Genomic DNA, 27,292 nt, shown 5'->3' with positions numbered 1-27,292 from the left:
AATTATAACACCATGTCCAATTAAATATATTATAATATTGTGTGTAGTTTTTCCACACTGTCTGGTTAACAATGTATTCGTCCACGGTGAATTTGTAATCATGTAACCCTGGACTATGCACTCTCTGTCCCAATTTCGGGCTATCCACAATCTCTGAGAGGTCCCATTCATTATTGGCATTTTTAAAAACATACCTCCTTGTTTTGTTTTCAAATAATAGCCATCCAGAGTGATTAAACATTCCAAATTCAGGATGTAATACCCCAGTCGTCCTGTAGGCTGGACCCAGCCTACAGGCCTGTGTGTGAATCTTATAAGTTACAGATGAATAATTACCAATTTTATAATAATATCTATATTGGCACCACTTAAGGAAGGTTGAATCAACAGGGAAGCAAACTCTACCAATAAATGCTTGTCCCTGTGTTCGGTTAAGCATATCTCCAAAAATGCTACGGATACAAACATACCCGATTTTATCCTGTAATTTAGGAGGCGTGGCCACTGGTTTAACCAAGTTATGGGTAAATGGCTGTGGTAAAGGGTCGGTCAACACAACAGGTGATCGCCAAGTGGCGGTACCTAAGGTATTGACTTTCCACCAATTATCTATAGTAAGATAAGATTGGTTCCGTATTTCTAAGGATCTATCAGGATTCTGTAGAATCTCGAACTTTCCATATATAGGTAAATTAGGAAAATCCGCTACACAAGATACATAATGGGTATAATTCAAATGAGTTCTGCTTTGCACATCTTCAATATATATAGACATATTCCTTTGTTTAGTGCTCATGGAATCTAGATACTGCTGTAACTCTTTTGGACACCATGTCCCGTAGGGTTCAACTAAAACTTGCGGCCATCTAGGCAACGGCCTAGCTCCTTGTAAATGTCTAGGCAATCTTTTCCACTCATCCAACATTTCCTTAGAATCATTATATGGCAACAAATTTATCCCCAACGTAGTTGTTCGTGGGGTTGTAGTTGTAAATTCACCAGAACCTTCTTCTTCTCCATCATCATATGAAGAATAGTCATATTTTTCATATTCATAATCGAATAAATTATAATCATTCTGTTTGTTGGACACCCAAACCTGAAAAGGCAGTGATGCAACATCCTTTTCTGCTGCTTTTATACATGTAAAGTCATTCTCTTCTGTAGACTCCTCAAAAGTATATACAGTAAGGTTTGGATTATTAAGCACTGCTGCTGTAGCATTATAGCTCTTAACTAAAGGTTTGCCTCCAAGTTTCCTATAATAATACACAAAATGTGGCTTATAAGACCACATATCCATAATCCCAGGTACAAGATGACATCGGAGGGGGTTAGTTTCATATTTATTAGAAGTTCCTCCATCCGCACTAGATCTAAACATTGGGCTATATACCCCAACTGTATTGATGTCCCAAAAATGGTCACACTCCTTAGGTGCGGAGTGTTTGTTATAATGGTGGCAAAATGCATAATTATGATAAAACAGGTATCTAATAGCAGTAAAATTTTGTAGGAATTTGTTACTTTTCCAATATTGTGGTATTACTGCACAAGAATTATTACACTCTTGAAGTGAATGAGTGAAATTAATATAATTGAAGATCCAATCTTTGTAAGAATGCTTGGTCAGGTTAATGTTCCTGATACCAAAATAATATGGAGTTGTAGTAGTAAAAGTAGTGGGAGTTGTAGTTTGATTTCCCATTACTGAATAGAACTGCAGGGCTATCAAAAGTAGCAAAAATAGCAAAAGTAACAAAGTCCTAGGTGCCATTACCAGAAACATAGTGTATAATTAAGTACATAACAGGGTAGCAAATCCCGTACCAACAATTTATGATACGTTTGGTTCACGTTAATATGGTTAGTCACTGCAAAGTCCAAAACAAGTCCTTTTGCTGATTCATGTTGTTTATTCATCCTTGATGTTTACTCCTGTCAGGGGGGGACTGGCTTATTTCACTTAGCATGATATTAAGTCAAGAGGTGGACGTGGGTGGAATTCTCTGGAAACTTCCCTCTGAGTTTTAGTGGGATCTCAATAAAACCAGATGCGGAAAAGTCACGCTGACCCTTTCCTCTGCGATCGGACCCACTTTTTCCCTTCAGCCCCCGCTTTTCGCCTTTCCTACCCTTCCAATAAACTCATGCCCGCCGAGGCTGGTCGGAGATCCTTCTGCCGCCACGGCCCTATGGGGTTCCGGGGGGGTCTTCGCGCTGCCGGCTTCGGGGAAGGCCCTGTAACAGTAGGGAGGCGCCTCGCTACCGTAGCACGGGAGTAGGGACAGGCCACGTCCGGCCGCGGGGGAACAGGGTGGTGGCTTTCACAGGGAGGTTCTCGGTCGGGGAGGCTGGTGCCGGGTAAAGGCGGCCAAGCACAACACCGCTGACACTTTCCCACCCGACGAAAGAAAGAACCAACCGCCGGCTCCCAGCGAAGCCGCGCCCGCCCAGCGCGCAGGCGTAGATGCGCCCGGACGACCTCCACCCCTGTCACCTGCATCGCGCAGGCGCGGCCAAGGGCACGTCCGGGCGGCTGACGCCACGTCCGCCGGCACAGGCGTATGCGTCAGAGCCTGATTCCGGAAGTGCCCCTGCGCGGGAGGCGCTGGTGCGGTCGGGAGGTGCGGGCCAAACGAGACCCGGAGACAGAGGGCAAGGTGGGGCCCGGATGGGCCAGGGTCCTGAGCGGGGCTCCCACGGGGTGGGTCGAGGTCCCACGGGATGGACGGGGGCCTGGGCTAGGGGCCCATGGGGCGGGCCGCGGGGGGCGCGGGGGTCCCGCAGTCGCGCGACTTCTGCTCTTTTGTCGCCTGCAGGCAGCTCGCGCGGCGCCCTGCCGCACCGCCCGGCCACGCCAGCATGTCGTACATGCTCCCCCACCTGCACAACGGCTGGCAGGTGGACCAGGCCATCCTCTCGGAGGAGGACCGCGTCGTGGTCATTCGTTTCGGGCACGACTGGGACCCCACCTGCATGAAGATGGACGAGGTTCTGTACAGCATAGCGGAGAAGGTAACGGCCCGGCCTGGCTCCTCACCCTTCCTCGTTCGCCGGCGGCGGCCCGGTGCTGGCCCTTCTGGCCCGAGCAACGGGGACCCGTGTAGCGGCGGCGTGGCTCCCGGCATTGTGAAGATGGCCTTCTGTTTCTGTCAGAAGCGTCCGTAGTTTTCCAAATTTTTAAGAGGTTCACGAAGACTGCTCCCTAAAAAAGTTCATGGTTCTTATAGATAGCAATTTTTCTTTTAATTTACGGTTCAGTGAACAAAAACGTTTTCGGGCTTTGTTGGATGCTTTAAAAAGAATTTAGGTGTAGTTGGACACAAGACTTTTATTTACTTGTTGTTAGTGATGCTGAGGATCTCACCCAGGGCCTTGCACGTGCCGGCGCGCCCTCTACCGCTGAGCCACAACCTCAGCCTCTGTTGGATGCTTTTTAGATGTTGAAGAACCTTTTTTTAAATTCATGTATTTGTATGAGGTGCTAAGACTCGAACCCAGTGCCTCCACATGCTAGGCCAGCGTTCTGTTCCACCACTGAGCCGCAGCCCCAGCCCCGTGGGTGTTCAGCCCTTGGATTGTGCTTGTTTGGGTTCCTTGTTATCGTTGTGTTTATAAAGAGAACTTGTAGGGCCTGGGATCGTGGCTCAGCCGCAGAGCCCTTGCCTCGCATGTGTGAGGCACTGGGTTCAATCTTCAGCAGCACATAAAAATAAATAAATCGGGCTGGAGATGTGGCTCAAGCGGTAGTGCGCTCGCCTGGCAGGCGTGCGGCCCAGGTTCCATCCTCAGCACCACATACAAACAAAGGTGTTGTGTCCGCCGAAAACTAAAAAATAAATATTAAAAAAATTCTCTCTCTTTAAAAAAATAAATAAATAAAGGTGTTATGTCCATCTACAACCAAAAAAAAATTTTAAAAAAAGAACTTTGGGTTTGCACCTTGGTAAATCCTATACTTTTCTTTTTTCTTTCTTTCTTTCTTTCTTTTTTTTTTTGTACTGGGGCTTGAACTCAGGGGCACTCGACCACTAAGCCACAACCCCAGCCCTTTTTTGTATTTTATTAGACACAGGGTCTGCCTGAGTTGCTTAGCACCTTGCTTTGGCTGAGGCTGGCTTTGAACTCAAAATCCTCCTGTCTCAGCTGCTGGGATTACAGGCCAGCGCTAGAGCGCCCAGCTTATAATTTTTTCTTTTGGTTGGTTTTTGCTTTAATCCTTTCTTCTTATGAAATAATTTCATTTGTAGCTGGAATTATTCAAGCACAGAATACACTAAGAGGAAACAGAAGCATGTGTGGTTAGAGTTTTCCTGATTTTTTTTTTCACATTCATACACTGGGTGGTCTGCAGCACTTGTTTGCTGATAGAAAAAGTACATTTGTAGGGCATTCGTGTATGGTCAAAGGTTTTATTCCTTTCCTGTAAATTTCTTTTGATAGCTTTAGGAAGAATTTTATTTGGGGTTTTTGTAATTGTAACAGTAGGGTAGAAGATAAAGATAGTAAAGTGATAGTGAAATATCTAACATTCTGATGTTCCACAAATAATTTGAGATTATTATAATGAAGAGTAAAAGTTACAGGAACTCTGAAGCTATTTTTTGCTCTCATAATAGTTAATGTAATTTGGGTTAAAGTAATTCCTTTGAGTAAATGGGAGTAGATATAAGATGTGTTTTTTCAGTAGGAAAGGAAACACTGATCTGCCCTTTGGTTAATTTTTCCTATCCTATTTAGGAGAAGCAATGTTGAACTGTTTCTGCATTTCAGTCAAAACAGATGTCTCTTGCAGTGCTTCAGAAGTGCAAATCAGAGATTTGGATACTGTTGATCTGGGACGTTTTTTTTTTTTAATATTTATTTTTTAGTTTTCGCCGGACACAACATCTTTGTTTGTATGTGGTGCTGAGGATCGAACCTGGGCCTCACGCATGCCAGGCGAGCGCGCTACCGCTTGAGCCACATCCCTAGCCCATCTGGGGCAGTTTTTAAAGAAACTTCTGAGGGAATTGTGGCATGACTTGACTGTGGGTCTCACTTTCAGGAACCCTTCAGGTCAGGGTCAGAGGGGAACTTTGATTATCAACCATTTCCCAGCTACTTCTTATCAGATGCCAAGATAGTGAGGACTGGAGGTGCATGGGGAGTGTGTTGGGGTCCTGCAAGCCAGGGTCCTATAGGGGATCATTTCTGCATTGCGAAAGCCTCTGTGGACAAGGGCAGATGCTGCTTTACTTCAGAGAATAGTCAAAAAAGCATGTCATTGCTGTGTTGACTCTGAAATAACTTGGGCAGAGCTTCTGGAATCTTTTGCTGTTCACCTTTCAGGGGTGGCTATGCCAACCCTGATCCGCGGGGATAACTGGGAATGGGAGGGCCTTTGGCTCTGCAGAACCAGGTGGAGCTCAGCAGGAAGCTCTTAGGAGGGAGCAGATTCACCCTGTGCCTGGGTTTAATAAGCTTTTTAAAAAAATATTGTGTTTTAGTTACTAAAAATGCAAATTTAAAATGTATTAAAAGACTATTGGGCTGGGGATATAGCTCAGTTGGTAGAATGCTTGCCTTGCATGCACAAAGCCCTGGGTTCAATACCCAGCACCAAAAAAAAAAAAAAAAAAAAAAGGAATGTTAACAGCCGGGCATGGTGGCACACTCATGTAATCCCAGCGGATCGGGAGGCTGAAGGAGGAGGATCACGAGTTCAAAGCTAGCTCAGCAATAGTGAGGTGCTAAGCAACTCAGTGAGACCTTGTCTCTAAATAAAATACAAAACAGGGCTGGGGATGTGGCTCAGTAGTCGAGTACCCCTGAGTTCAATCCCAGTTCAAAGCCAGCCTTAGCAGCTTAGGTCCTAAGCAACTCAGTGAGACCGCATCTCTAAATAAAATACAAAAAAGGGCTGCGGATGAAGCTCAGTGGTTAAGCGCCCCTGGGTTCAATCCCTGGTACCAAAAAAAAAAAGTATTATTTATTTTCTTAGTAAAGTCGTTTGGCAATGTTCAACAGCAGTTTTTGAAACTTAAGGTTTGGATATAAAGAACAGTATAATTTAAAAAATCTCCCTCTGTAGCATCGCAGATTGTGGGGCCTCTTCCTCATTTTGTCAAAAGCCCTGTTTGACTGTTTCAGCTGCCTAAAAGTGAGTACAATTTCCACAAGTTCAGACTGTGTTGTGGACTGGCTGCTCCTGCAACACCCACCCCCACCTCATGCTGAACACTTAATGGAGAAAGTTAGTCTGAAAACAGATACACTTAAATGTGTGTGTCTTACAGATTCATGGAGCTCAATAAGTATAGGACAGTGTGTTAGAGTTTCCTGTGTAGCTGCCAAAGAGGGTATTCCATGTGCTTGTGAACTGTTCTAGCATTTTGTGGGAATATGGTTTGTCACAGCAGTGCTTTGGATTCACTGTTCTCTAAATTCCTTGATGAGTAGGAATAGATGGGACCTTTTCATGTGTTCAAGAGCCCAGGCAGATAGAATTTCAAATCTCTTCATTGATGTCCTTGACATACAGTAGTGCAGTCTAATGTATCTCCAAGGCAGATACATCTGTGGACTTTTAAAGGATGATGTTCAGAACCCGTCTTGATCATCCCATTAAGGGTCACAGAGGTGGTGGGTCCCGAGGAAGTCAGTGCTCGGCCAGGTGAGGACTCATGGGACAAAGCAACCACCTCTGTTTTCTGAAGAGTTTCCTCCTGGCTGCAGCTGCCCCTGGGGAAATGTAGTTCCACCTGTAGGGACGTTCCTCAACTTTCTCTAGCTTGGTATGTGCAAATCTGATTGCTTAGATGCCTCCCTAGCCTCCTGAAGGTAGGTGCCTTGTCTGGTCCTTCTGCACCACTGCTGCACCTTCTTGTGTTCTACTTCCTCATCCCAGGTGCTGAGTCTGGAACTTGGCTGCTGTCTCCTCTTTCTCTTTATTCTGGTGTTCTCTTTGCTTGACGGATTCCCACCCTCCTGCAGCCTTGGCCTGCTTTGGGCAGGACTCTTCCTTCAAAACTCGGCTTCGGAGGTCTCATCTAGAGCATGGGCTTTGGACAGACACAGGCCACTTTCCATGTGGCTCAAAGTCATGACCTTTCTGAGTCTTGATTTCATTATATGAGAAACATCAGCAAGGCCTTTATTTAGAGGTGTAGACTTAGAATTTATGAGTGAAGAGTGCTTTGTGCAGGGTGTATTCCGGGTGTCCCTGAGCCAGACTTCAGTGTGCCACGAGTTCAGTTGGGTCCTTGCAGTACCAGAGCTGGACATGATAGTCTATTGGAATGGACAGGGGGAGATAACATGGGTATAAGCTAGAGCACAGGAGGTGCATGCTCTGTCTTGAACATGTGGCTTCCCTGGGTACTCAGTGCCCACAGATTTCAGGGTTGTGTGGTTGGTATTCACTGTGTCTGCTCCTGAGCAAGCCTTCTGGGGTAGAAGTGCAGCTTGGCTCCCCTTCCCAATGCCTGCAACCATTCCATGTCTTGGCTCCTGTGATGAGAGTTTGTTTGGTTTTATTTAAAGCCAGAATACAACTTAACCAGTTTACTTTGAAAATAAAGCTGGTCCTAGGGACCTGACATTTACATTCCCTCTGCAGATGGTGTGGGAAACCAGTCTTGGAGAAGTGTGTGTTCATGAGTTGCCTGACCAAGAGGAGGATGTGCATTATCACTGTGTGAAAGCCTCACATGAAGGGTTTTGCAGAGTGACATGTGGGCAGTGAGGCACACCAGGTGCCCCTCATGCCAGAGTTCCATAATAATCTCTGCACCACAGCTGGAAGGCAGACAGGTGGAGGTCTCACCACAGGTCAACTCTGTCTTTCCAGAAATGGTTTAAATTTCCTTAGTGAGGTTTGTTTTGTTTTGTTTTTGGCTGGTTTGTTGCTTTGTTTGTTTGGTAATATTCTAAAAGTGAAGCATGCAGTCAATGAGTGAGGTTTTTCTCCCTCAACCTCTACAAGTGTCAGCATTTGCCAGTCTTGTGTTTTCTTTTTTTTTTTTAAAGACAGCTTAGTTTTTTAATAATTTTTTAAAAATTGTTGATAGATCTTTATTTTATTTATTTGTTTATATGTGGTGCTGAAGATAGTACCCAGAATCTCACACATGTCAGGCATGTGTGCTACCGCTGAGCCACAGCCATAGCCCCAAGTCTTGTGTTTTCTAAACCTTGTTTGCCATGCTGTGATACTTAGAGCAGATCCCAGGGATCATGTCATCATCTGTAGGTGATGGTCAGGATTTTAGAGTTGGTTTTATGGAAAGGCATATTGTACATACTGGTTTCCTGTAGCTGCTGTGAGAAACCACAACCTAGAGGACTTGAAATGATAGAAATTCTCTCACAGTTCTGGAGACCAGGAGTCCACGGTCAAGGTGTGGGCAGGGCTGTGCTCTCTGGATCCTCAAAGGGAGACATTTGGTCTCTTCTGGGCTCTGGTGGTTACCAGCCCCTCTGATTCCCTTGGTTTACGGACCCCATCACATGAGACTCTGTGTTCCCATGTCTTTCTTCCCTCCCCGCCCCGCAACTGAGGGTTGAACTCATGTGATTTACCACTGAGCTATACTCCAGTCTATTTTGGCCTTGAATATGCAATCTTCTTGCCGCAGCTTCCAGAGTCACTAGGATTACAGGTGTGGGCCACTGCATCTATCTACGGGGCTCTCCTCCTGCAGGACCTCCTCTTACCTGATTTCTTCTTCAGTGATCCTCTTTCCAAATAAGTCACATTCTCAGTTTTGGGAGTTAGGACTTCCTGTCTTTTGGGGCAGTTGCAGTTCAAGCAGTCATGTTACAGGTAAGTTGCTTATGCTTCCTAGAGGGCATTGAGACAGTTTATAAGGAGCCTTTAACATGTCAAGATGCTCTGTTCCTGAGATTGTATTTTAGCGTTTGTTCTTAAGGCCAAAAGTATACCAGGTGAATGACAGGTGTTTGTGGAAAACAAGAGAAGACTGGTAAAACAATGGCATAGCTGCTTGGTGGAATAGCATGCAGGGATGAGAACTATGTTTTTGGAAAGTAGGTAGTTTGCATAAGAATGCTTATATTAGAGCAGTATACAAAATACGACCTCATTTTGTTAAAACAGTATAAATAAACTTTACAAATATAACCAGGAAAAAAGGTGGGACAGAATCTCTCAGAAATACTAATGTTTTTCTCTGAGTGTGGGATTGGAGGTGTTTTTAGTCTTAAAAATTTTTCTGTGGGGCTGGGGTTGCCGCTCATTTGTAGAACGCTTGCTTTGCATGTGTAAGGCATTGGGTCTGATTCTCAGCACCACATAAAAATAAATAAATAAATAAATAAAAGTATTGTGTCCATCTACAACTAAAAAAAATAAAAAAAAAAATGTTCCCTAAACTTCTGATGAGCTTGTAATTAAAGAAAAAATCACTAGAAATTGCTCATTATCAGCTGGGGTCCTAGCTGTTCATATTTGCAAGGGTTCAAGCCTGAGCAGCTGGGCTGCATGGGCAGATTCTCCAGGCCTGCTCAGCAGTGTTGCTGTCATGAGTACTTGTGGGTTACACCAAGTTTGTGTGCCGTGATGCGTCTGGTCTGTTTTCTGCAGGGCTTTGGCAGCTAGCTGCTTAAGTCAAGTTTGGCTAGCTCCTGGCCATCCGAGGTCACAGTGCAATTTGGAGTAGCCAGCTGGTCAGGATGCTGGCCGTGTCATGGTGTTTTCTTAAGTGTTAGCACTGTTGGATAAGTGGTTTGAAAAAAATTGTCCAATTTACATAAATTCTAGCTTTTGATTTTTTTAATGTGAGTTTTATGGAATGAAAGTCAAATCAATCTGTTATTTTTAATCTCTTTACTTTTTAGGTAAAAAATTTTGCAGTTATTTATCTTGTGGATATTACAGAAGTACCTGATTTCAACAAAATGTATGAATTATACGATCCATGTACTGTCATGTTTTTCTTCAGGTAAGTTGTTATTTACATGACATTGTTGGTTTGGACCAGATTCTATAGCCTAGAAGGAGTGTGTTAATAATGAGCCATTTCATGATGCAGGTTATAACACAAGCTGATCAGTGACTCTGAATGGTTTTCAAAGTGACAGTTTCCATTTTAGCATTACTCAGTGACCAGTTACCCTTTGAAGTAACTTTGCCCAGAAATTTGGGTGAAGTGGAATGAAATGGAAGACACCCTCATTGACATTTTAGATGCCTTTACATGCAATCTGTGGATGAAAAGTGTTTTAAAATAACTCACTTGTTAAGCGTGATGTCAGTGACTTTAATATTTAATGTTCTGTTGTAAGAGCAAACTCTGAATGTCATTACTCTCTCACAAATACAAGTTTATCTTCTCAGCTCAAAAATTATGTTGTGGATATTTAATTTGGAAAGAAATCACCATTTCACACTATTGTTGACAAAATTTCTATGGTAGTTACCACAGAAGTTGGTAAAAGCAGTGTCAGTGTTGGCTGTATTCCAGAACAGGCGATTCCTAACCTCTGGGATTGCATGGGGGTGCTTTAGTTTATGTTCTGCATGATAGTGCTATACATTTGCACCCGTTTGTGAGCTTACAGTTGTGGAGGTGCAATGTCTGGCAGGGCCAACTGAGTTCTCTACTGAGGGTCTCAGAGACCAGAACCATGGCCTGGGTGCTTGGGGAGGGCCTAGGGAGAGTCCACCTTGGCTTGCTGGAGTTGTTACCAGATGCAGGTCTCACAGTGGAGCTGAGGCCTGTTTCCTTGCTGCTGTCATCTGGGCTATTCTGCTCAGAGCCCTGTACCTCCATGGCAGTGTTGGGTATGTGGAGTCCTTTGCATACCCTCTCACTTCCAGTTCTAGTTAGATCACCCAGACAATCCAGGGTAACCTCCTTATTTTAAAGCAACTGATTAGGGACCATAATCTGTAAAATTTCCTTTTCAGTGTAACAGAGTCACAGAAATGAAGCTTTTTTTTTGATACTGGGGATTGAACCCAGGGGTGCTTAACTGCTGAGCCACATTCCCATCTGTTTTTTGTATTTTATTTAGAGACAAGGTCTCACTAAGTTGCTTAGGGCGTTGCTAAATTGTTGAGGCTGACTTTGAACTCCTGATCCTTCTGCCTCAGCCTCTCAAGTTGCTGGGATTACAGGTTTGCGCCACCATGCCTGGCTTGAAGGCCCCCCATCCTCTTTTTAAGCTTTTTTAAAACTTTATATTATTATTATTATTATTATTAGTGTTCGGTCAAACCCAGTGCCTTAATGTTCTAGTCAAATGCTATACCACTGAGCCACAACCCCAGCACTATAAAGCCTTTTTTTTTTTTTTTTTAAATATTTATTTATTTATTTTAGTTTTCAGCGGGCACAACATCTTTGTTTGTATGTGGTGCTGAGGATCGAACCCGGGCCACACGCATGCCAGGCGAGCGCGCTACCGCTTGAGCCACATCCCCAGCCCCATATAAAGCCTTTTTGTATTCACAGAATTATGGGAAGCATTTTAGGAGTTTGCCTCCTGCAGTCTGCTCTCTGTTTCCAAGGATTTGCATCCCCAACGGGCTGGGGATATAGCTCAGTGGTAAAGTGCTTGCCTCGCATCTCTCCCTTAAGCAGAATATTCCTCACCAGGGTTACTGAGGACCCCATCTCAGGACCGAATCAGGTCCAGAATCACATTTTCCACATCACCTATGTTGGGTGCGCATAAGGCTTTGCAGGGGACCCTCTTCTTTACTTGTGAAGCTGAGACAAGTGAGGCTACACCCCAACAGAGGACTAGGCCTAGGGAAATGCAGAAAACTGGGAGGCTTCCCTCCAGGGCTGGACAGCGAGGCCCTGGGCTGGCCCTCCTGACCCCATGTTCCACATTTTGGGACAGTTTCTGCCCAAGTACCCTTTTGCAGTTGAGGTTTGTAGGTGTGTAGTTTGCCATCCTGCATCTTGCCACTGCACTGGGGCCATTACCTCCTCCAACACTTCTCTCTGCCTCTCACAGTTTCAGGTCAAGGGGGATACCTTCCCCCATATGACACATTGTAAGCTCTGATGGCGATGCCCAGGCTTCCAGATGCCTCCCGTGGGCTGAGAAGACCTGTGAGGCATACCCTCATCACCTGGGCCTGGGTGCACTGACCTGTGATCTTTTCTGGTTCTCAGCAAGAGGCCATATGTGCTCTTCCTTTTCTTTGTTCCACACAGTCAGCAGTCATTGTGGAATTCAGCATCTTGTTGCTTGCAAAAGCTAAGAATCTCTTCTTCCTGTCCCTTCTTCTCTTCCTCACCCTACCCCCCTCCCCCTCTCTCCCACTCCTTCCTTTTTCTCTCTTTTTCTCCTCCTTTTCCTTTGTTTTTTTTTTTTTTTTAAACCAGGGATTGAACCCAGAGTTCTTAAGCACTCGGGCCACTTCCCCAGATTGGTTTTTTGTTGTTGTTGTTGTTACCAGGGATTGAACTCATTGGCACTTGACCACTGAGCCCCGTCCCTAGCCCTATTTTGTATTTTATTAGAGACAGGGTCTCACTGAGTTGCTTAGCACCTTGCTAAATTGCTGAGACTGGTTTTGAACTTGCGATCCTCCTGCCTTAGCCTCCTGAGCTGCTGGGATTACAGGCCCTGGCCACCCCAGACCTTTTTTATGTTTTGTTTCGAGACAGGTTCTCACTGTGTTACTCAGGACCTCTCCACATTACTGAGGCTAACTTTAAACTTGCTATCTTCCTGCCTCAGCCTCCCAAGCTACTGGGATTACAGGTGTACACCATCGCGCTTGACATTTTATTATTCTTGTTAGCTGTTTATACCAGTTTGTCTGTTGATTTCCTCTCAGTTTACTATAAGTTGCAAGAAGAAACCAGGCTTGCACTGTCAAGTCTTTGCTTGGAAATTTCCTCTGCTAGATATCTTAGCTCAGAGCTCATAAATCCTGCATTTCACAACTGTAGGACACTGTGACCCTGTTATTTCCACCATGTAGGAGGATCCCTTTCCTGCCTTTGAGCAGCTGACTCTTCTCTTCAGGTGAGACAGGGAGGCCATTTGGGGCTGGAGATGGTCTGGTGGGCAAGGAAGGTAGGAGACAGCTTTGGGTGGTGGCAGGGGCACACTTTGTGTATTTGTGGTTTTTAGGACTGATGGTCTACTTAGAAAAGGAGGTGAAACTTGCTGCTGTTGTTCTATTACCTAGCATAAGTAATGTGAGCACTTTAGTCACCCTATACACTGGATATGTATGTTGAGTGCCTCCAGGTTTCATGGTCTTGAGCTGGGACATAGGGACAGATAGGTAGTTCAAATGGGAGTAGAAGTGCCAGAGGACAGTATGTACAGAGATGTAGGTATCAAACTGGGCTGTGGAAATGTGCAAGGAACTCTCACTCTGGATGAGCCTGCTCCCTCACAGCCACACATGGGCCCTGAAGGTGAACCACAGGACAGGACTGACCTAGCTAGCACCTGTGCACAGGAACAGCTGAGGTCCCTATCCCGGGTTTCTGGGCCAGCGTGTGGACCTGGAATGTCACCCTGAAAGCAGATATTTGATACAAAGAGTGACATCAGATGAGTGGTAGCTGCTTTGGTTGAGGGGAGACCAAATGAGAGGCCTCCTGAGAAGCAAGCTTATTGAACAGGGTTGAACTGGACATATGATCCTATAAATGTGAGAAATTGTACTAGTAAAAATCTGTCTTCAACAAACCAGGAAAAATCAAGCAAGTGCAAAAGAGGGTTAGCAGCTTTACTCTGGACGGTGCAAGTATGAATTCCTAAGATAGAAGTCTAATCTCTTGAAAAACAAGTATCTAAAAGGGTCATCTACTTCCCTGGTCCTGGAGATGCAAAATGTCATGGGTAGGATTTTTGTAGAATTTGTGCCAAGGACTTTTAAGAGCAACATGAAAAACTTACTGCTTTTCAGGAAAATTAATACAAACCTCTGACTATCCCTTTAGGATATTTGTCCAAAGGACATATAGAAAAGTCTAGAAAGAGTTTGATGTCCCTGCATTGTGTTATTTGTTTGTTTATTTATTTATTTGATTTTTAAAAAATGCATTCTTTTTTAATATTTATGTTTTAGATGTAGATGGACACAACACAGTGCCTTTATTTTTATATGGTGCTGAGGATCGGACCCGGGTCTCGCCCATGCTAGGCGAGCGCTCTACCGCTGAGCCACAATCCCAGCCCTGCATTGTGGTTTTTAGAAATAGCATTTTGGTGTCTCAGCCTTTTCTTGATCCGAGGTCTCCTTTTGGTTGTATGTATCTGTCAGTGATGCAACAAGCATTTGTGACAGCAGGAAGGCGGGGCTCTTGTGGAATCTGCTGTGTGCACTGGTGCCTTTCTCTCTTTGCAGGAACAAGCACATCATGATTGACTTGGGCACAGGCAACAACAACAAGATCAACTGGGCCATGGAAGACAAGCAGGAGATGGTTGACATAATTGAGACTGTATACCGTGGTGCCCGTAAGGGCCGGGGCCTGGTGGTGTCCCCCAAGGACTACTCCACCAAGTACAGATACTGAGGCTGGTGCCATGGGGCCCTTCCCTGGACTTGCTCTGGTCTGTTGAGAACTGGAGGGCTAAGGGTCACACACCTTCACGAGCTGAAGCAAATAAACACCTGAAGGAGCACCCACCACTGTTCTTAAGAACCTGTGTAGCTGACTGGTGTTTGTGGTCTCAGTTAATTGCTACCTCATCCTTGCAGAGGGGTCAAGGTGTTTTTCCTGTGGGATTGGATTCTGCAGTCTTGAATAGTTTACCAGGGCTGCCATGGCCAAATATGGTAGACCTAGTGGCCTCTACCCCAGAAAGCAGGGTTCACTTCTGGAGGCCAGAAGTCTGAGGTGAAGTTGCAAGTGGATTGGGTTCCACTGAGGGTGAGGGGAACATGCAGGCACCCACAGTTCTTTTGTCCCTTGGCTGGGAGTTGCTGTACTTGAGCTCTGCCTGTCTTCACAAGTGCATGTATATGTCTGTCTCCAAGTCTCCTTCTCATGGGGATGCCATTCATTGTGACTTCACCTCATATCTGCAATGACCACATTCCAGGTAAGTCACAATCTGAGATGCTAGGGGTTAGGCCTTCTGTGGTGATATTAATCTATCTCAGAATCCAAAGTCTTGATCGTATTCTGGTTCCAAAAACAGTGTGATGACCTTTGGAGGCTTTCCTGTGGGCAGTGGAGCTGCTGCTTTTTCTTCCTGAGACTGGGTTTGATGTGCTCGCACACATCCTGTTCCTGTGGCTCCTGGTCTATCCAGAGAGCAGTCTCCTTATTGCACTCCCAGGCTCCCATGGCTGGAAGTCCCTGTCACCTCTCAGTGCACATTTACTCTAGTGAAAGCTGGGGGCACATCTAGAGAGGCTCTTTTGGCCAGGTGTCCTTGGGCAGGTTGCTTTCTACACACATAAAGTGCTGAGTGCTTGGTTGGTATGTGGTGGAGTGAGTGAAGTGCTCACTGCCGTAGTTAAAACACATGGAATACCTGAAAGAGTGAAACAGATTTCTTATCTACATATATAGGTAAGAATGCTTCTTAATTGGATTTAAAATTCAAATGTGAGCCTGGGGATGCAGCTTAGTAATGGAGCACTTGTCTAGCATGTATGAAGCCCTGGATTCAATTCCTGGCACTGCAAAAATGTTTTTTTCAAATGCAAATCTGTAATTTAATCTCTCTGGTGTCAGTTTTCCCATTTGTAAAATAGGGAGTTTAAAACCATTTTGCATTGTTATGAGGGATTAATAAAAAATCTATATAATCTCAAGTACTTGGCATATAATAAACATTGAATATCACCCTCCTGGCATTTCTCCAAAGAAGGAGAACAAATGGCCAGCCAACAGGCAGCAGTGCTTATCACTCATCACCACTGCTTGTGAAGAGGCTGTAGTTAGCCATGGTCCACCACTCCCTGCCCACTGGGATGCTAGGTTAGAAAGTCGGGCTGACAAGTGTTGATGAGTCCTCATGAACTGCTGACAGGGTAAGATGATGTAGCCACTCTGGAAAATAGGCAGGCTGGTCTTGAAAAAGTTGAATGTGATGCCCCATAATCAGCCCAACATATCTTTCCCAGGTGTGTGTACCTAAGAGAGTTGAACACTTGCTCCACAGAAGCTTGTGCTCAGTACCATTATTCTTGATGACCAGAACAGGGAAGCCCCCATACCTGTCAGTCAGTGGGTGAATGAACAAAATGTGCTGTTATCTGCATAGGGCAGTGTTCTGTGTTTGTAAAAAAAAAAAAAAATGAAATGCCCAGCACAGTGGCATACATCTATAATCCCACAGATCGGGGGGTGGGGGGGGTGAGTCAGGAGAATCACAAGTTCAAGGCCATCCTGGGCATCTTAGCAAGACCCTATCTTAAGGGCTGGAGATGTGGCTCATTGATAGAGGAAAAAAAGGATAAGTAGGGCTGGAGTTGTGGCTCAGTGGTAGAGTACTCGCCTGACATGCGTGGGGCACTGGGTTCGATTCTCAGCACCACATAAAAATTAAATAAAGACATTGTGTCCACCTAAAACTAAAAGAAATAATTTTAAAAAAAGGGAAAAATACCAGAAAAAGGAAAGAAATGAGGTACTGTTAACATGCCACAACATGATGAACCTTGAAAATTTCAGATGAGAGAGGCTACCTGTCACCCAGCCTGCAAAAGGTACAGAAGAGGCAGATCCATGTGGGCAGCAGGGAGTTGGTGGTTGCTTGGAACTGGGAGGAATGAGTGAGGGGAAGGAGCAAATGGGTGCTGGGTTTCTCTTTTAGATGATGAACGTGTTCTAAAATTGTGGTTGCACAACTCTGTAAGATCATGTAGTTGTGTAATTGAGTGAATTGTGTGGTATGTGAGTTGCATCTCTTCAATAACAGCCTTATTAGCCATTATGAGAAAAAGATAAGCAAAAAGTTTACATCCCATATCTGTGTGCACCTGTTGTAAATGTGTTGCGTGTTGTATTACTCTGCTTGGACTGCCATAACAAAACACTGCAAACTGGGTACTTAAATGGCAGGTTTATTTCTCACAGTTCTGGAATCTGGAAAAATGCGGGTCAGTCTTCCAAGCCAAGTAGTTTCAGGTCTCTCTTCCTGCTTGCAGATGGCAGCCTTCAGTTAGAAAGAGTTTGATGTCCCTGCATTGTGGTTTTTAGAAATAGCATTTGGGTGTCTCAGCCTTTTCTTGATCCGAGGTCTCCTCTTGGTTGTATGTATCCGTCAGTGATGCAGCAAGCATTTGTGACAGCAGGAAGGCGGGGCTCTTGTGGAATCTCCTGTGTGCACTGGTGCCTTTCTCTCTTTGCAGGAACAAGCACATCATGATGTGAGAAATTATACTAGTAAAAATCCATCTTCAACAAACCAGGAAAAAGGCATGCAAGTGCAAAACAGCTTTACTCTGGACGGTGCAAGTATGAATTCCTAAGAAAGAAGTCTAGCCTCTTGAAAAACAAGTATCTAAAAGGGTCATCTACTTCCCTGGTCCACAGAGAAAGCAGGTGAGCTCCTTCTCTCATAAGAATGCCAGGCTCATTAGACCAGGTCCACCCTTTGACATCGACCTGTGAATGGACAACAGGCACATGAAAATTCAGTGCATAGCAGTTACAGAGTTGAAATAAGTCTGCTCAAGCTTGATTTTAATAACTGTCTCCACTGGTGCTTTGTGACTGCAGCATAGTCAAATGTATAAGGACTTGGTTTTGCATTCCATGATTTTGTCTTTTATGAATCTACTGTCTACCTTGACCTGAGCTGGGTTCTTCTCAATTTTCACAAACTCTACAGTCACCTACAAGGTGGATTTTTTTTTTTTTTTTAATTTATTTTACTTTATTGAGAAAGGGTCCTGCTTTGCTGCCCAGACTGATCTCAAACTCCAGGGCTCAGGTTATCCTTCTGCCTCAGCCTCCTAAGTAGCAGGGACTACAGGCACATACCGTCCCCCGTGATTCAGAAAAAGAAACAGACGCAGGTACCCGAGGTATAATAGCAACAAAGGATGGGAATTCATAACCTATGCCTGCATGGCTACTGAGCATTGCCTTGTCTGCTGCCCACATTACTCTGATCCATTTGGAACTAGCTAGTGCTTTTCAGCACTTGGCAATTTTTCTCCCATCTTCCTGTGGTAGTCTTTAGGCAAACTCAGGGAATTACTCCATGTGACTAATCGGGAGGCCCAGAATGAGTGTGTGATCCCATTCACCAGAGATGGGCTTGCACACACAGGAGAGGCGGGAATCTTCATTGTAGCACCGTTGAGAACAGTGTAAGTCAAACAACAGATCATTCAGTGGACTTGCATAGCAGTTAGTAGCTGAACCAGTGCTCCACACATCTTGTGCTGCTGAACAGAAAAGCAGGGCAGAGCGTGCAGACTGGTGCCACGCCCACACAGCTATTGAACATTCATAAAGACCAGAAACATGATCACACCAGTGTGTGGCACTGGACTTTGTAGGCATCCCATAGGCAGGGCAGCCTTGGCCATGGGCCCAGGAAAGAAACAGAACCACACCCAGAATCAAAATGCAAGATGTGTTTCTGGTCTTCAGGGCTTTTCTCTGGAAATCCAGGTGCTCACTGGGAACATGTGGCTGACCTGCTTCATGTGGGTGCCATTTCTAATGACTTTTCTACATCATTTCTGTTAGTGGCCAGAACAGGTATTTTTTTGGTTTCTGTCACAGTTCCTGGTTCATGACTCTTAATCGCCCTTGTTGGCTAAGTGATTATCCTGGTGCACATCAGGCCCCAGAAGCAGCCTCAAGAAAGCAGAATTTCTCTGCGATCTCTCCCACTTTCCACCTACTCTTTTCTCTTTATAAGGCAGGCCATAGAAACTGTGGTCTTAATTCTGTGACCTGCCTTGTCTGGTAGCAGGTGCTGTGTTTTGGATCTGGAATATGCCTCCAAAGACCTGTGTGTGTGCTGAGGCTGGGTCCCCAGGTGGTGCATTGTTGGGAGGTGGTGGAGCCTTTAGGAGGTGGGCCTGGTGAGTGGGGTAGGGTGTCCCTGAGGCATCTTTTGTCCCTGTGGCCTGGCTGACATGCGGTGAGCAGCTTTGCTGTCCCTCTCTGGCCCACCATGATGTTCTGCTTCCCCACAGGCTCAGAAGCAACAGCCAGGTGACCTTGGGCTGAAACTGTTAGCCAGAGTAAACCTTTCCCCTTTAAGTTGTGTTCCTCCTGCATCTTGGCACAACAGGGTTCTGCCGGGACCTGCCACGAGGAATGCTGGAGATGTGAGCCCATAGGCCATCTGGGCCTCCCATCTGGCCCTCCAGCTGTAGATCTCCCTTGTGCCAGCTGCATTCACATGCTGTCCATGCTTCAGTCGTGCCTATGTCATGAAGTTTCCATAAAATTCCAGTACCAGGCACAGTGGTATGCCCCTGTGATAACAGTGGCTTGGGAGGCTGAGGCAGGAGGATCACGAGTTCAAAGCTAGAGCAACTTAGCATGGCCTTAAGCAAATTAGTGATACCCTGTTTCTAAAAAAGTGCTGGGGGGATGTCTCTCAGTGGGTTAAGCACCCCTGGGTTCCATCCCCAGTACTGAAAACCAAAACAAAACAAAACTCCCACTCTGGTCTGCAGTTACACAGTAGGGTGACTAAAACAGTAAAGTCCTGTGCTTTCAGAAGCTAGAAGGCATTTAACAATTTTTTGTTTGAAGAAAAGAGTATATTTTAACCTCAAATAAATGAGGTTAAAATATACTCTTTTCTTCAAATATTTTTTAGGTGTAGAAGGACACAACCCAATTCCTTTATTTTTGTGTGGTGCTGAGATCAAACCCGGGTCCCGCTCGTGCTGGGCGATCTCTCTACTGCTGAGCCACAAATCCCAGCCCCTTAACCTCATTTAAAGGTACAATGTACACATGTATCAAAACATAAAGTGGCACCCCGTTAATATGTACAGTTTTATGTTTTTATGTGTCTGTTAAAATCAAGGGCTCAGTGGTAGAGCACTTGTCTAGTATGCATGAGGGCCTGGGTTTGATCTTCAGCATCAAAAAGAAATAAATTTAAGAAAACCCCAAAGAACAGGCTTCCAGGAGCTCTGAACAGGGGAGCTCGTGGAGGCTTACTGGAAGACCACCAAGAACTGATTACCCCAGCTCCACTGAATGGAAGGTCCTGCATTCAGGCCTCTTCCAGGCCGCACCCTGAGGATATCTTTTGGCTCTTTGTGTTCTTGAAAGTGTAGGTGTTCCCCTGAGTTCTGTGAGCTGTTTTGGCAAACAGCCTGAGGAGGGGCTGTGGGGATGCACTTAGTCTCCTGTGTGTGAGGCCTGCCAGTACTGCAGGAGGCCTGCTTTGGTCCTTGCCTGCAGTGGGGGCCAACTTCCAAGACTGAACCCTCAACCTGAGGGTGCTGCCTCCGGGGAGGAGTTTTGGAGCTGAATTAGAGTAGAGGACTGCTGTTTGCTGCTGCAGGATGGCTTGCTTTCTGTGAGGAAAAATTCCATGCTTCTGGGGATTGCAGAAGTCTGTGGTCTGTTGGTGGTGGGTAAGAGTGAAAAGAAGTATTGGTTTCGTTTTTTTTTTTTTTTTTTCCTACTCAAAGCCTTCTAAAATGTACCTGGCCCTAGCATTCTTTTGAATTTATGTTCATCAGAAGCTGTGAAGAGGATGCCTACAGTCCCCTGAGATGTATGCTGTGGACGTCCTGGGGTATGCCTTGAACTTCTGGATACCTCTCTGGTCACTGCTATAAATCTACATGATCTCTGGCCTTCCACAAACAAAAAGTATCACAGAAAAGATAGGTCTTTTGAAACTCTTGACATTCCTCTGTTCATTCCAGTCTCCTGTGCCTGGGACACAGGGGTTGTGCCCAGCATTGGGCACAGTATTGGGCACGGTGGACCACAGTTAAACATGCTGCTGCCCCATGGAAGGTATGGTAACACACAAGTCGAATTCTGGCCATTATAGCTAACATGCAGGGAATGCTGAGTTCTGACCTAGATAGGAATGCAGAGGTGTCCCATGGAAATTGTTCAGGCTGAGGTGAGATTCAAAAGGGGCTCCTAAGGAGGTGGGTATGAGGACAGTCCTTTTCAGGGCGTCCGCCAAGTTAGAGGCCTTGAGGTGGAGCCATGAGCTTATCTGAGAGCTGTGGGAGGTAGTGTGGGGCCACAGGGCATCACCATTCATGACTCAGTACAAGTGGCTTGACAGTCTTGATCTTGGGAACAAGGGGTTAGGGTTATCTCAGCCCTGAAGGATCTTGCTGGATGATGTGGGTGAGGGGTCAGGGTGTCTCAGCACCAAAGGGTCTTGTTAGAGGGAGAGGCATCAGGGTTTCAGCTCTCTTGCTGGGGAGTGTGGATCAATGTATAATGAGGCTAAAAGGAGGTTCAGGAGAGTTGGAAACTGGTATAGATCAGGCAAGAGACAGATTGGAAGTGGAGATGCTGTTTGTTCATATAACCTGGTGTGGTGTAGGCAGGTAGACAGAATTCTGACATAGGAAGGAAGTTAAGTGCATTTTCACTAAAAATTTGAGAATTTAAAACTTTGAGGGATACACTCAGAACTTCTTCCTTTCAGATTGAACCCTCTGTTTTTTAGGTTTACTTAGAAAGGAATTAGTAGCTGGGTAATGGTACATGCCTATAATCCCAGCGGCTCAGGAGGCCAAGGCAGAAGAATCTCAAGTTCAAGGCCAGCCTTGGCAACTTAGTAAGACTGTCTCAAAATAAAAGAGAATTAAAAAGGCTGGGGATATGGTTCAGTGGTTGAGCACCTCTAGATTCAATCCCTGGTACCAAAAAAAAAAAAAAAAGGAATTAATAAATGTTTGGCACTCTTTTAAAAGTTGTTATTTTAGGTAATAACTAATTTCAGCCCTTTGTTTTGTTTTGGTGGTGCTAGGGATTGAACCCAAGGCCTTGTGCATTCGAGGCAAACACTCTACCAACTGAGCTATATCCCTAGCCCCCATCTTTTTTTTTTTTTTTTTTTTTTAACTTTTTTAGTTGTAGGTGGACACAATACCTTTATTTATTTATTTTCATGCAGTGCTGAGGATCAAACCCAGTGCCTCACCCATGCTAGGCAAGTGCTATACCGCTGAGCCATAACCCCAGTCCCCCATCTTTTTAAATATAAATAGTATTTAGTTGTCAGTGGACCTTTATTTAGTTATATGCTGTGCTGAGGATTGAACCCAGTGCTTCACACATGCTGGGCAAGCACTCCACCACTGAGCCACAGCCCAGCCCTGCATCTTTTCTACTTCATCTGTTTCAAATGCTGAGTGTATGAACTGTTTCTGTTACTGATTCAGATCTGTTCCACTACAATTCAAATATAGGACCACTGGCATTAGCACCTACATAGGTCTCCTGGCCACCCACACACATAGGAACTCAGGCTGCCACTCCTGTGTGGACCCCCTTCTACCAATGTGGGTGTCCTACAGTCACCTCCATCTTGGGGCACTGCAACCACTGCCACAGTCCCCAACATGTGGTAGCCTGTACCTGGGGCCACTGCACTGGATCTGGTGACAGCTGCTAGCCACAATACTGCATGCCACAGAGCTCTATCTCAGAACATACCACTCAATGCCACCGCCTGGCTCTACCTCACCTGACACCCCATTGCTGAAAGCACCTGCCTCCATCTTGGGACACCTTAGTTGCCATATTTATTTGGGGCAACTCCTGACTTGGAACACCAGCTGGGACTTAGAAACAATATCAAGGTACCTGAAGTCCCCCAACTCCCCCTTCTCCCCTGCAGCTTCTAACCCGGCACAGTGCCTGTGGCTACACGGCCAGTAGGTAGCTTGGAAAACCAGGTCCTGAACTGCCCAATGTAAAGCAGCTCTCTGCCCTGGTACGTAGCCTTCAGACCTCAGCCCCCAGAGTGCAGCCCACAAGACCTGTGGAGAGGAAGGTTCCTGATTGGGAAATAGAGAGAGAGGGGGTGAGAGACAGTTTAAAGACTAAATTAGAGACCAGAATTTGCGAGTATACAGGCGATATAAGAAGAAAGACTAGGGGCCCACATCACATGAGTGGGTCCCAAAGGAGATCCTTGGGTTGCAGTCTCCCATTGGGACTGGCAAATACTATACCCCACTTCTAGGACCCACATCCCCAAGACCAACCCTCCCACCCCAATAATCTTCACCATCCTGAGGGTGGAGATCCTAACAACCCCACCTATTGGATGAAAAGGGAAGCTGGAAAGATACTGATCTCTAACAAAAATAATCCTTGTATCTTCCTGGAGTCCCCCCCCCCCCCATCCTCCTGTCCTTACATCCCCAAAATTTGTGAAACCAAGTATTTTTCACAAATTAGACTAATAAGGAATGAGATGTCTGAATAGTATATTACAGTGGTGTGGTATATTCTTTTATCTCCTATTTTTACAATTTTTACTTAATATTTTTTTATACTCTACTGTCTACACTTACTTTTCTCCCCCAAATAATTATCTTTTCTGCTACTAACCAGTTTCTTTAGATTCCTGTTTCACGCTTTCTAAAATCTAAAAACTGTATATCCTCACCTCCTAACCCAACATGTCATCCTACACCTCACCCCTGGTTCTTTGTTCACCATCAGAAACTAGTCCCTTTTGCACACCTACCATTTATATTGTAGAACTTACCATTTCTGTATATTGGGACCAACTGTAAATGTCTTAATAGCAGATATTTGGTTTAAGGTTGTATATTGTTTGTATTGGGATCTGTCCACATTGTTCTCCTTCTTAAAGGAGAGGTATTGGTCCCCTGCAGGGGCACTGTAAGGCTATAGAATAAAAAATGGTAATTAATCTGATCCCCAGTGCTAGAAGGGAAGACACAAACAACATGAAAAAACAAGGGAAGAAAGTGCCCCCAACAAACCAAGATATTACATTGTTAGAATCCATGGCCAGCACAAAAGAAGAAATGAAAGAAAGGAGTTCAGGATACACATAATTAAAATGTTCTGTGACTTAAAGGATGATATAAGAGCAAATACAGGCTGCAAAAGATCATTTTGATAAAGAGCTACATAAGCAAATACAGAAAGCAAAAGATTGTTTCAATAAAGAGAGAAGTTCTGGAAAAAACAGAAATCCTTGAAATGAAAGAAATAATAAACCAAATCAAAAGCATCACCAACAGATTAGATCACTTGGAAGACAGGACCTCACACAATGAAGACAAAATATATAATCTTGAAAAGAATGTTGCCACACAGTGAAGATGGTAAGAAACCAAGAGCAGAATATTGAAGGATTATGGGATAACATAAAAAGACCAAATTTAAGAATTACTGGGATAGGGCTGGGGATGTGGCTCAAGCGGTGGTGCGCTCGCCTGGCATGCGTGCAGCCCAGGTTCGATCCTCAGTACCACATACAAACAAAGATGTTGTGTCTGCCGATAACTAAAAAAATAAATATTAAAATTTTCTCTCTCTCGCTCAGAAAAAAAAATAAATTACTGGGATAGAGGAAGGCATAGAATTCCAAACCAAAGGAATGAATAATCTCTTCAATTAAATATCAGAAAATTTTCCAAACATGAAGAATGAATTAGAAAATCAAATACAAGAGGCTTATAGGACACCAAATACACAAAATCACAAAAGAGATCCACACCAAGGCACATTATATTGAAAATGCCCAGCATACAGAATAAGGAGAGAATTTTAGAAGCCACAAGAAAAAGGAATCAGATTGCATATAGGGGGAAAACAATTAGTAGCTCTGCAGATTTTTCAACCCAGACCCTGAAAGCTGGAAGATCCTGGAACAACATATACCAAGCTCTGAAAGAAAATGGATGCCAACCAAGAATCATATCCAGCAAAATTATGCTATAGATTTGATGATAAAATAAAAACCTTCCATGATAAAAGAATTTATGACTAGAAAGCGTCTTCAGCAAAATATTCCATGAGGAGGAAATAACAATGAAAATCAGCAAAGGGAAGTGTTACACTAAAGGATATACTAATCAAAGTAGAAACCAAGTTAAGTTAAATACCAAAAATAAACATGACTAGGAATACAAATCATGTCTCAATAATAATCCTGAATATTTTTTAAAAATTATTTATTCTAATTTTTGTTACACATGCAGAAGGCAATTCATTTCATATTACACATAGAGCACAACCCTGAATGTCAATGGCCTACAATGACAATCGAAAAGCTAGACTGGCAGATTGGGTTTAAAAAAAAAAAACCTAACAATATGCTGTCATCTCATAGGAAAAGACATCCACAGACTGAAGGTGAAAGGTTGGGGAAAAAAAAACAAAACATACTACTTACATGGACTGCAGAAACAAGCAAGGTTTCCGTCCTCATATCAAATAGAGTAGACTTCAAGCCAAAGTTAATCACAGGGGATAAAGAAGGATATTTCATACTGTTTAAGGGAACCATACATCAATAAGATATAACAATTATATATGCCCCAAACCATGTAGCATCTACAGTCCTCAAACAAACACATTTCAAGTTCAAGAGTCGAGTAGACCACAACACAATAATTTTGATGATTTTAACAAACCTCTTTCACTACTAGATAAATCTTCTGAACAAAAGCTAAACAAAGAAATTATAGAATTCAATAATACAATCAATAACTTACATAGATAGAATATTTTATCCATGAATGACTGAAATCACTTTCAGCACATGGATCCTTCTCTAAAATAGACCATATATTATGTCATAAAGCAACTTAGCAAATACAAAAAAAAATAGATACCCTGAATTCTATCAGATCATAATGGAATGAAATTTAGAAGTCAATGATTAAATTAAAAATAGACGCTACTTCAACACCTGTAGACTAAATAATATGCTATTGAATGAACAATGGTTGCAAAAGAGGTGATTAAAAAAATTCTTAGAGGTAAATGAGAACACTGATACAACATTGAAATCCCTGAGACACTATGAAGGCAATACTAAGAGGAAAGTTCATTGCATGGAGTTCATTCCTTTTATTTTATTTTTTTTTTAGAGAATTTTAATATTTAGTTTTCAGCGGACACAACATCTTTGTTTGTATGTGGTGTTGAGGATCGAGCCCAGGCCGCACGCATGACAGGCCAGCGCGCTACCGCTTGAGCCACATCCCCAGCCCCATGGAGTTCATTCCTTAAAAGAAGAAACGGTAAACAAATGATCTAATGTTGCATCTCCAAGCCCTAGAAAGAAAACAACAAATCAACACCAAAAGCAGTAGAAGATAGAAAATTAAAATCAGAGCTAAAATCAATGAAATTGAGACAAAAGAAAATTGAAAAAATTGAGAAAACAAAAAGTTGGTTCTTTGAAGAAATAAATAAAATTGATAAATCTTAGCCATGATAACAGGAGTAAGAAAGAGAAAACTCAAATTACTAACATCTGTGATGAAAAAGGAAATATCATGATAGACACTACAGAAATATAGAATATAATTAGAAATTATTTTGAAAATTTGTACTCCAGTAAAATAGAAAAACTATCGACAAATTTCTAGTCTCATGATTTGCTCAGACTGAATCAGGATGATACATACAAGTTAAACATGTCAATTCAAGCAATGAAATAGAAGACACCATCAGAAGCCTACCAACCAAGAAAAGCCTAGGACCAGATGGATACACAACTGAGTTCTACAAGACCTTCAAAGAAGAACTAATACTCCTCAAATTATTTCATGAAATAGAAAAAGAGGGAACACTTCCAAACTCATTCTGTGAAGTCATTATCACCCTGGTTCTAAAACCAGACAAAGACATATCAAAGAAAGAAACCTTCAGACCAATATCTCTAATGAACATAGATGCAAATTTTTTCAATAAAATTCTGGCAAATACAAAAACATATCAAAAGGATAGTGCACCACAATCAAGTAGGGTTCATCCTAGGGATGCAGGGTTGGTTCAATATGAAAATCAGCAAATGTAATTCATCACATTAATAGACTTAAAGATAAGAATCATATGATCATCTCATTAGATGCAGAAAAAGCATTTGACAAAATACAGGACCCCTTCATTCAAAACACTAGAAAAACGAGGAATCACAGAAACATATTTCAACATTGTAAAAACTGTTATTCTAAGATCCAGGCCAACATCATTCTAAATGAAGAAAAATTGAAAGCATTCCCTCTAAAAAAAAAATGGAACAAGACAGGGATGCCCTCTTTCACCACCACTATTTAACATAGTTCTTGAAACTCTAGCCAATCAATTAGACAAAAGAAACTAAAGATACGGGTAGGAAAAGAATTCAAATTATCACTGTATACTGATTATATGATTCT

At 43.7% G+C, this 27,292-nt stretch overlaps 1 protein-coding gene across 1 annotated transcript; it reads left to right on the top strand.

The window, feature by feature from the left end:
* The first annotated feature begins 2,538 nt into the window (after nt 1-2,538).
* Txnl4a (thioredoxin like 4A) lies at nt 2,539-14,636 on the top strand. Its single transcript, XM_046448660.2, has 4 exons — nt 2,539-2,663; nt 2,823-3,018; nt 9,844-9,947; nt 14,336-14,636. Exons 2-4 carry the CDS (start codon nt 2,866-2,868, stop codon nt 14,505-14,507), a joined length of 429 nt encoding a protein of 142 aa, XP_046304616.1. The 5' UTR covers nt 2,539-2,663; nt 2,823-2,865; the 3' UTR covers nt 14,508-14,636.
* Nucleotides 14,637-27,292: the final 12,656 nt, after the last annotated feature.

The sequence above is a fragment of the Marmota monax genome, unplaced genomic scaffold (genome assembly GCF_021218885.2).
Source record: "Marmota monax isolate L192 unplaced genomic scaffold, Marmota_monax_Labrador192_F-V1.1 WCK01_AAM20220418_F8-fsc00060, whole genome shotgun sequence".
NCBI lineage: Eukaryota > Metazoa > Chordata > Mammalia > Rodentia > Sciuridae > Marmota > Marmota monax.
This window is presented reverse-complemented; position numbering and strand designations above follow the sequence as displayed.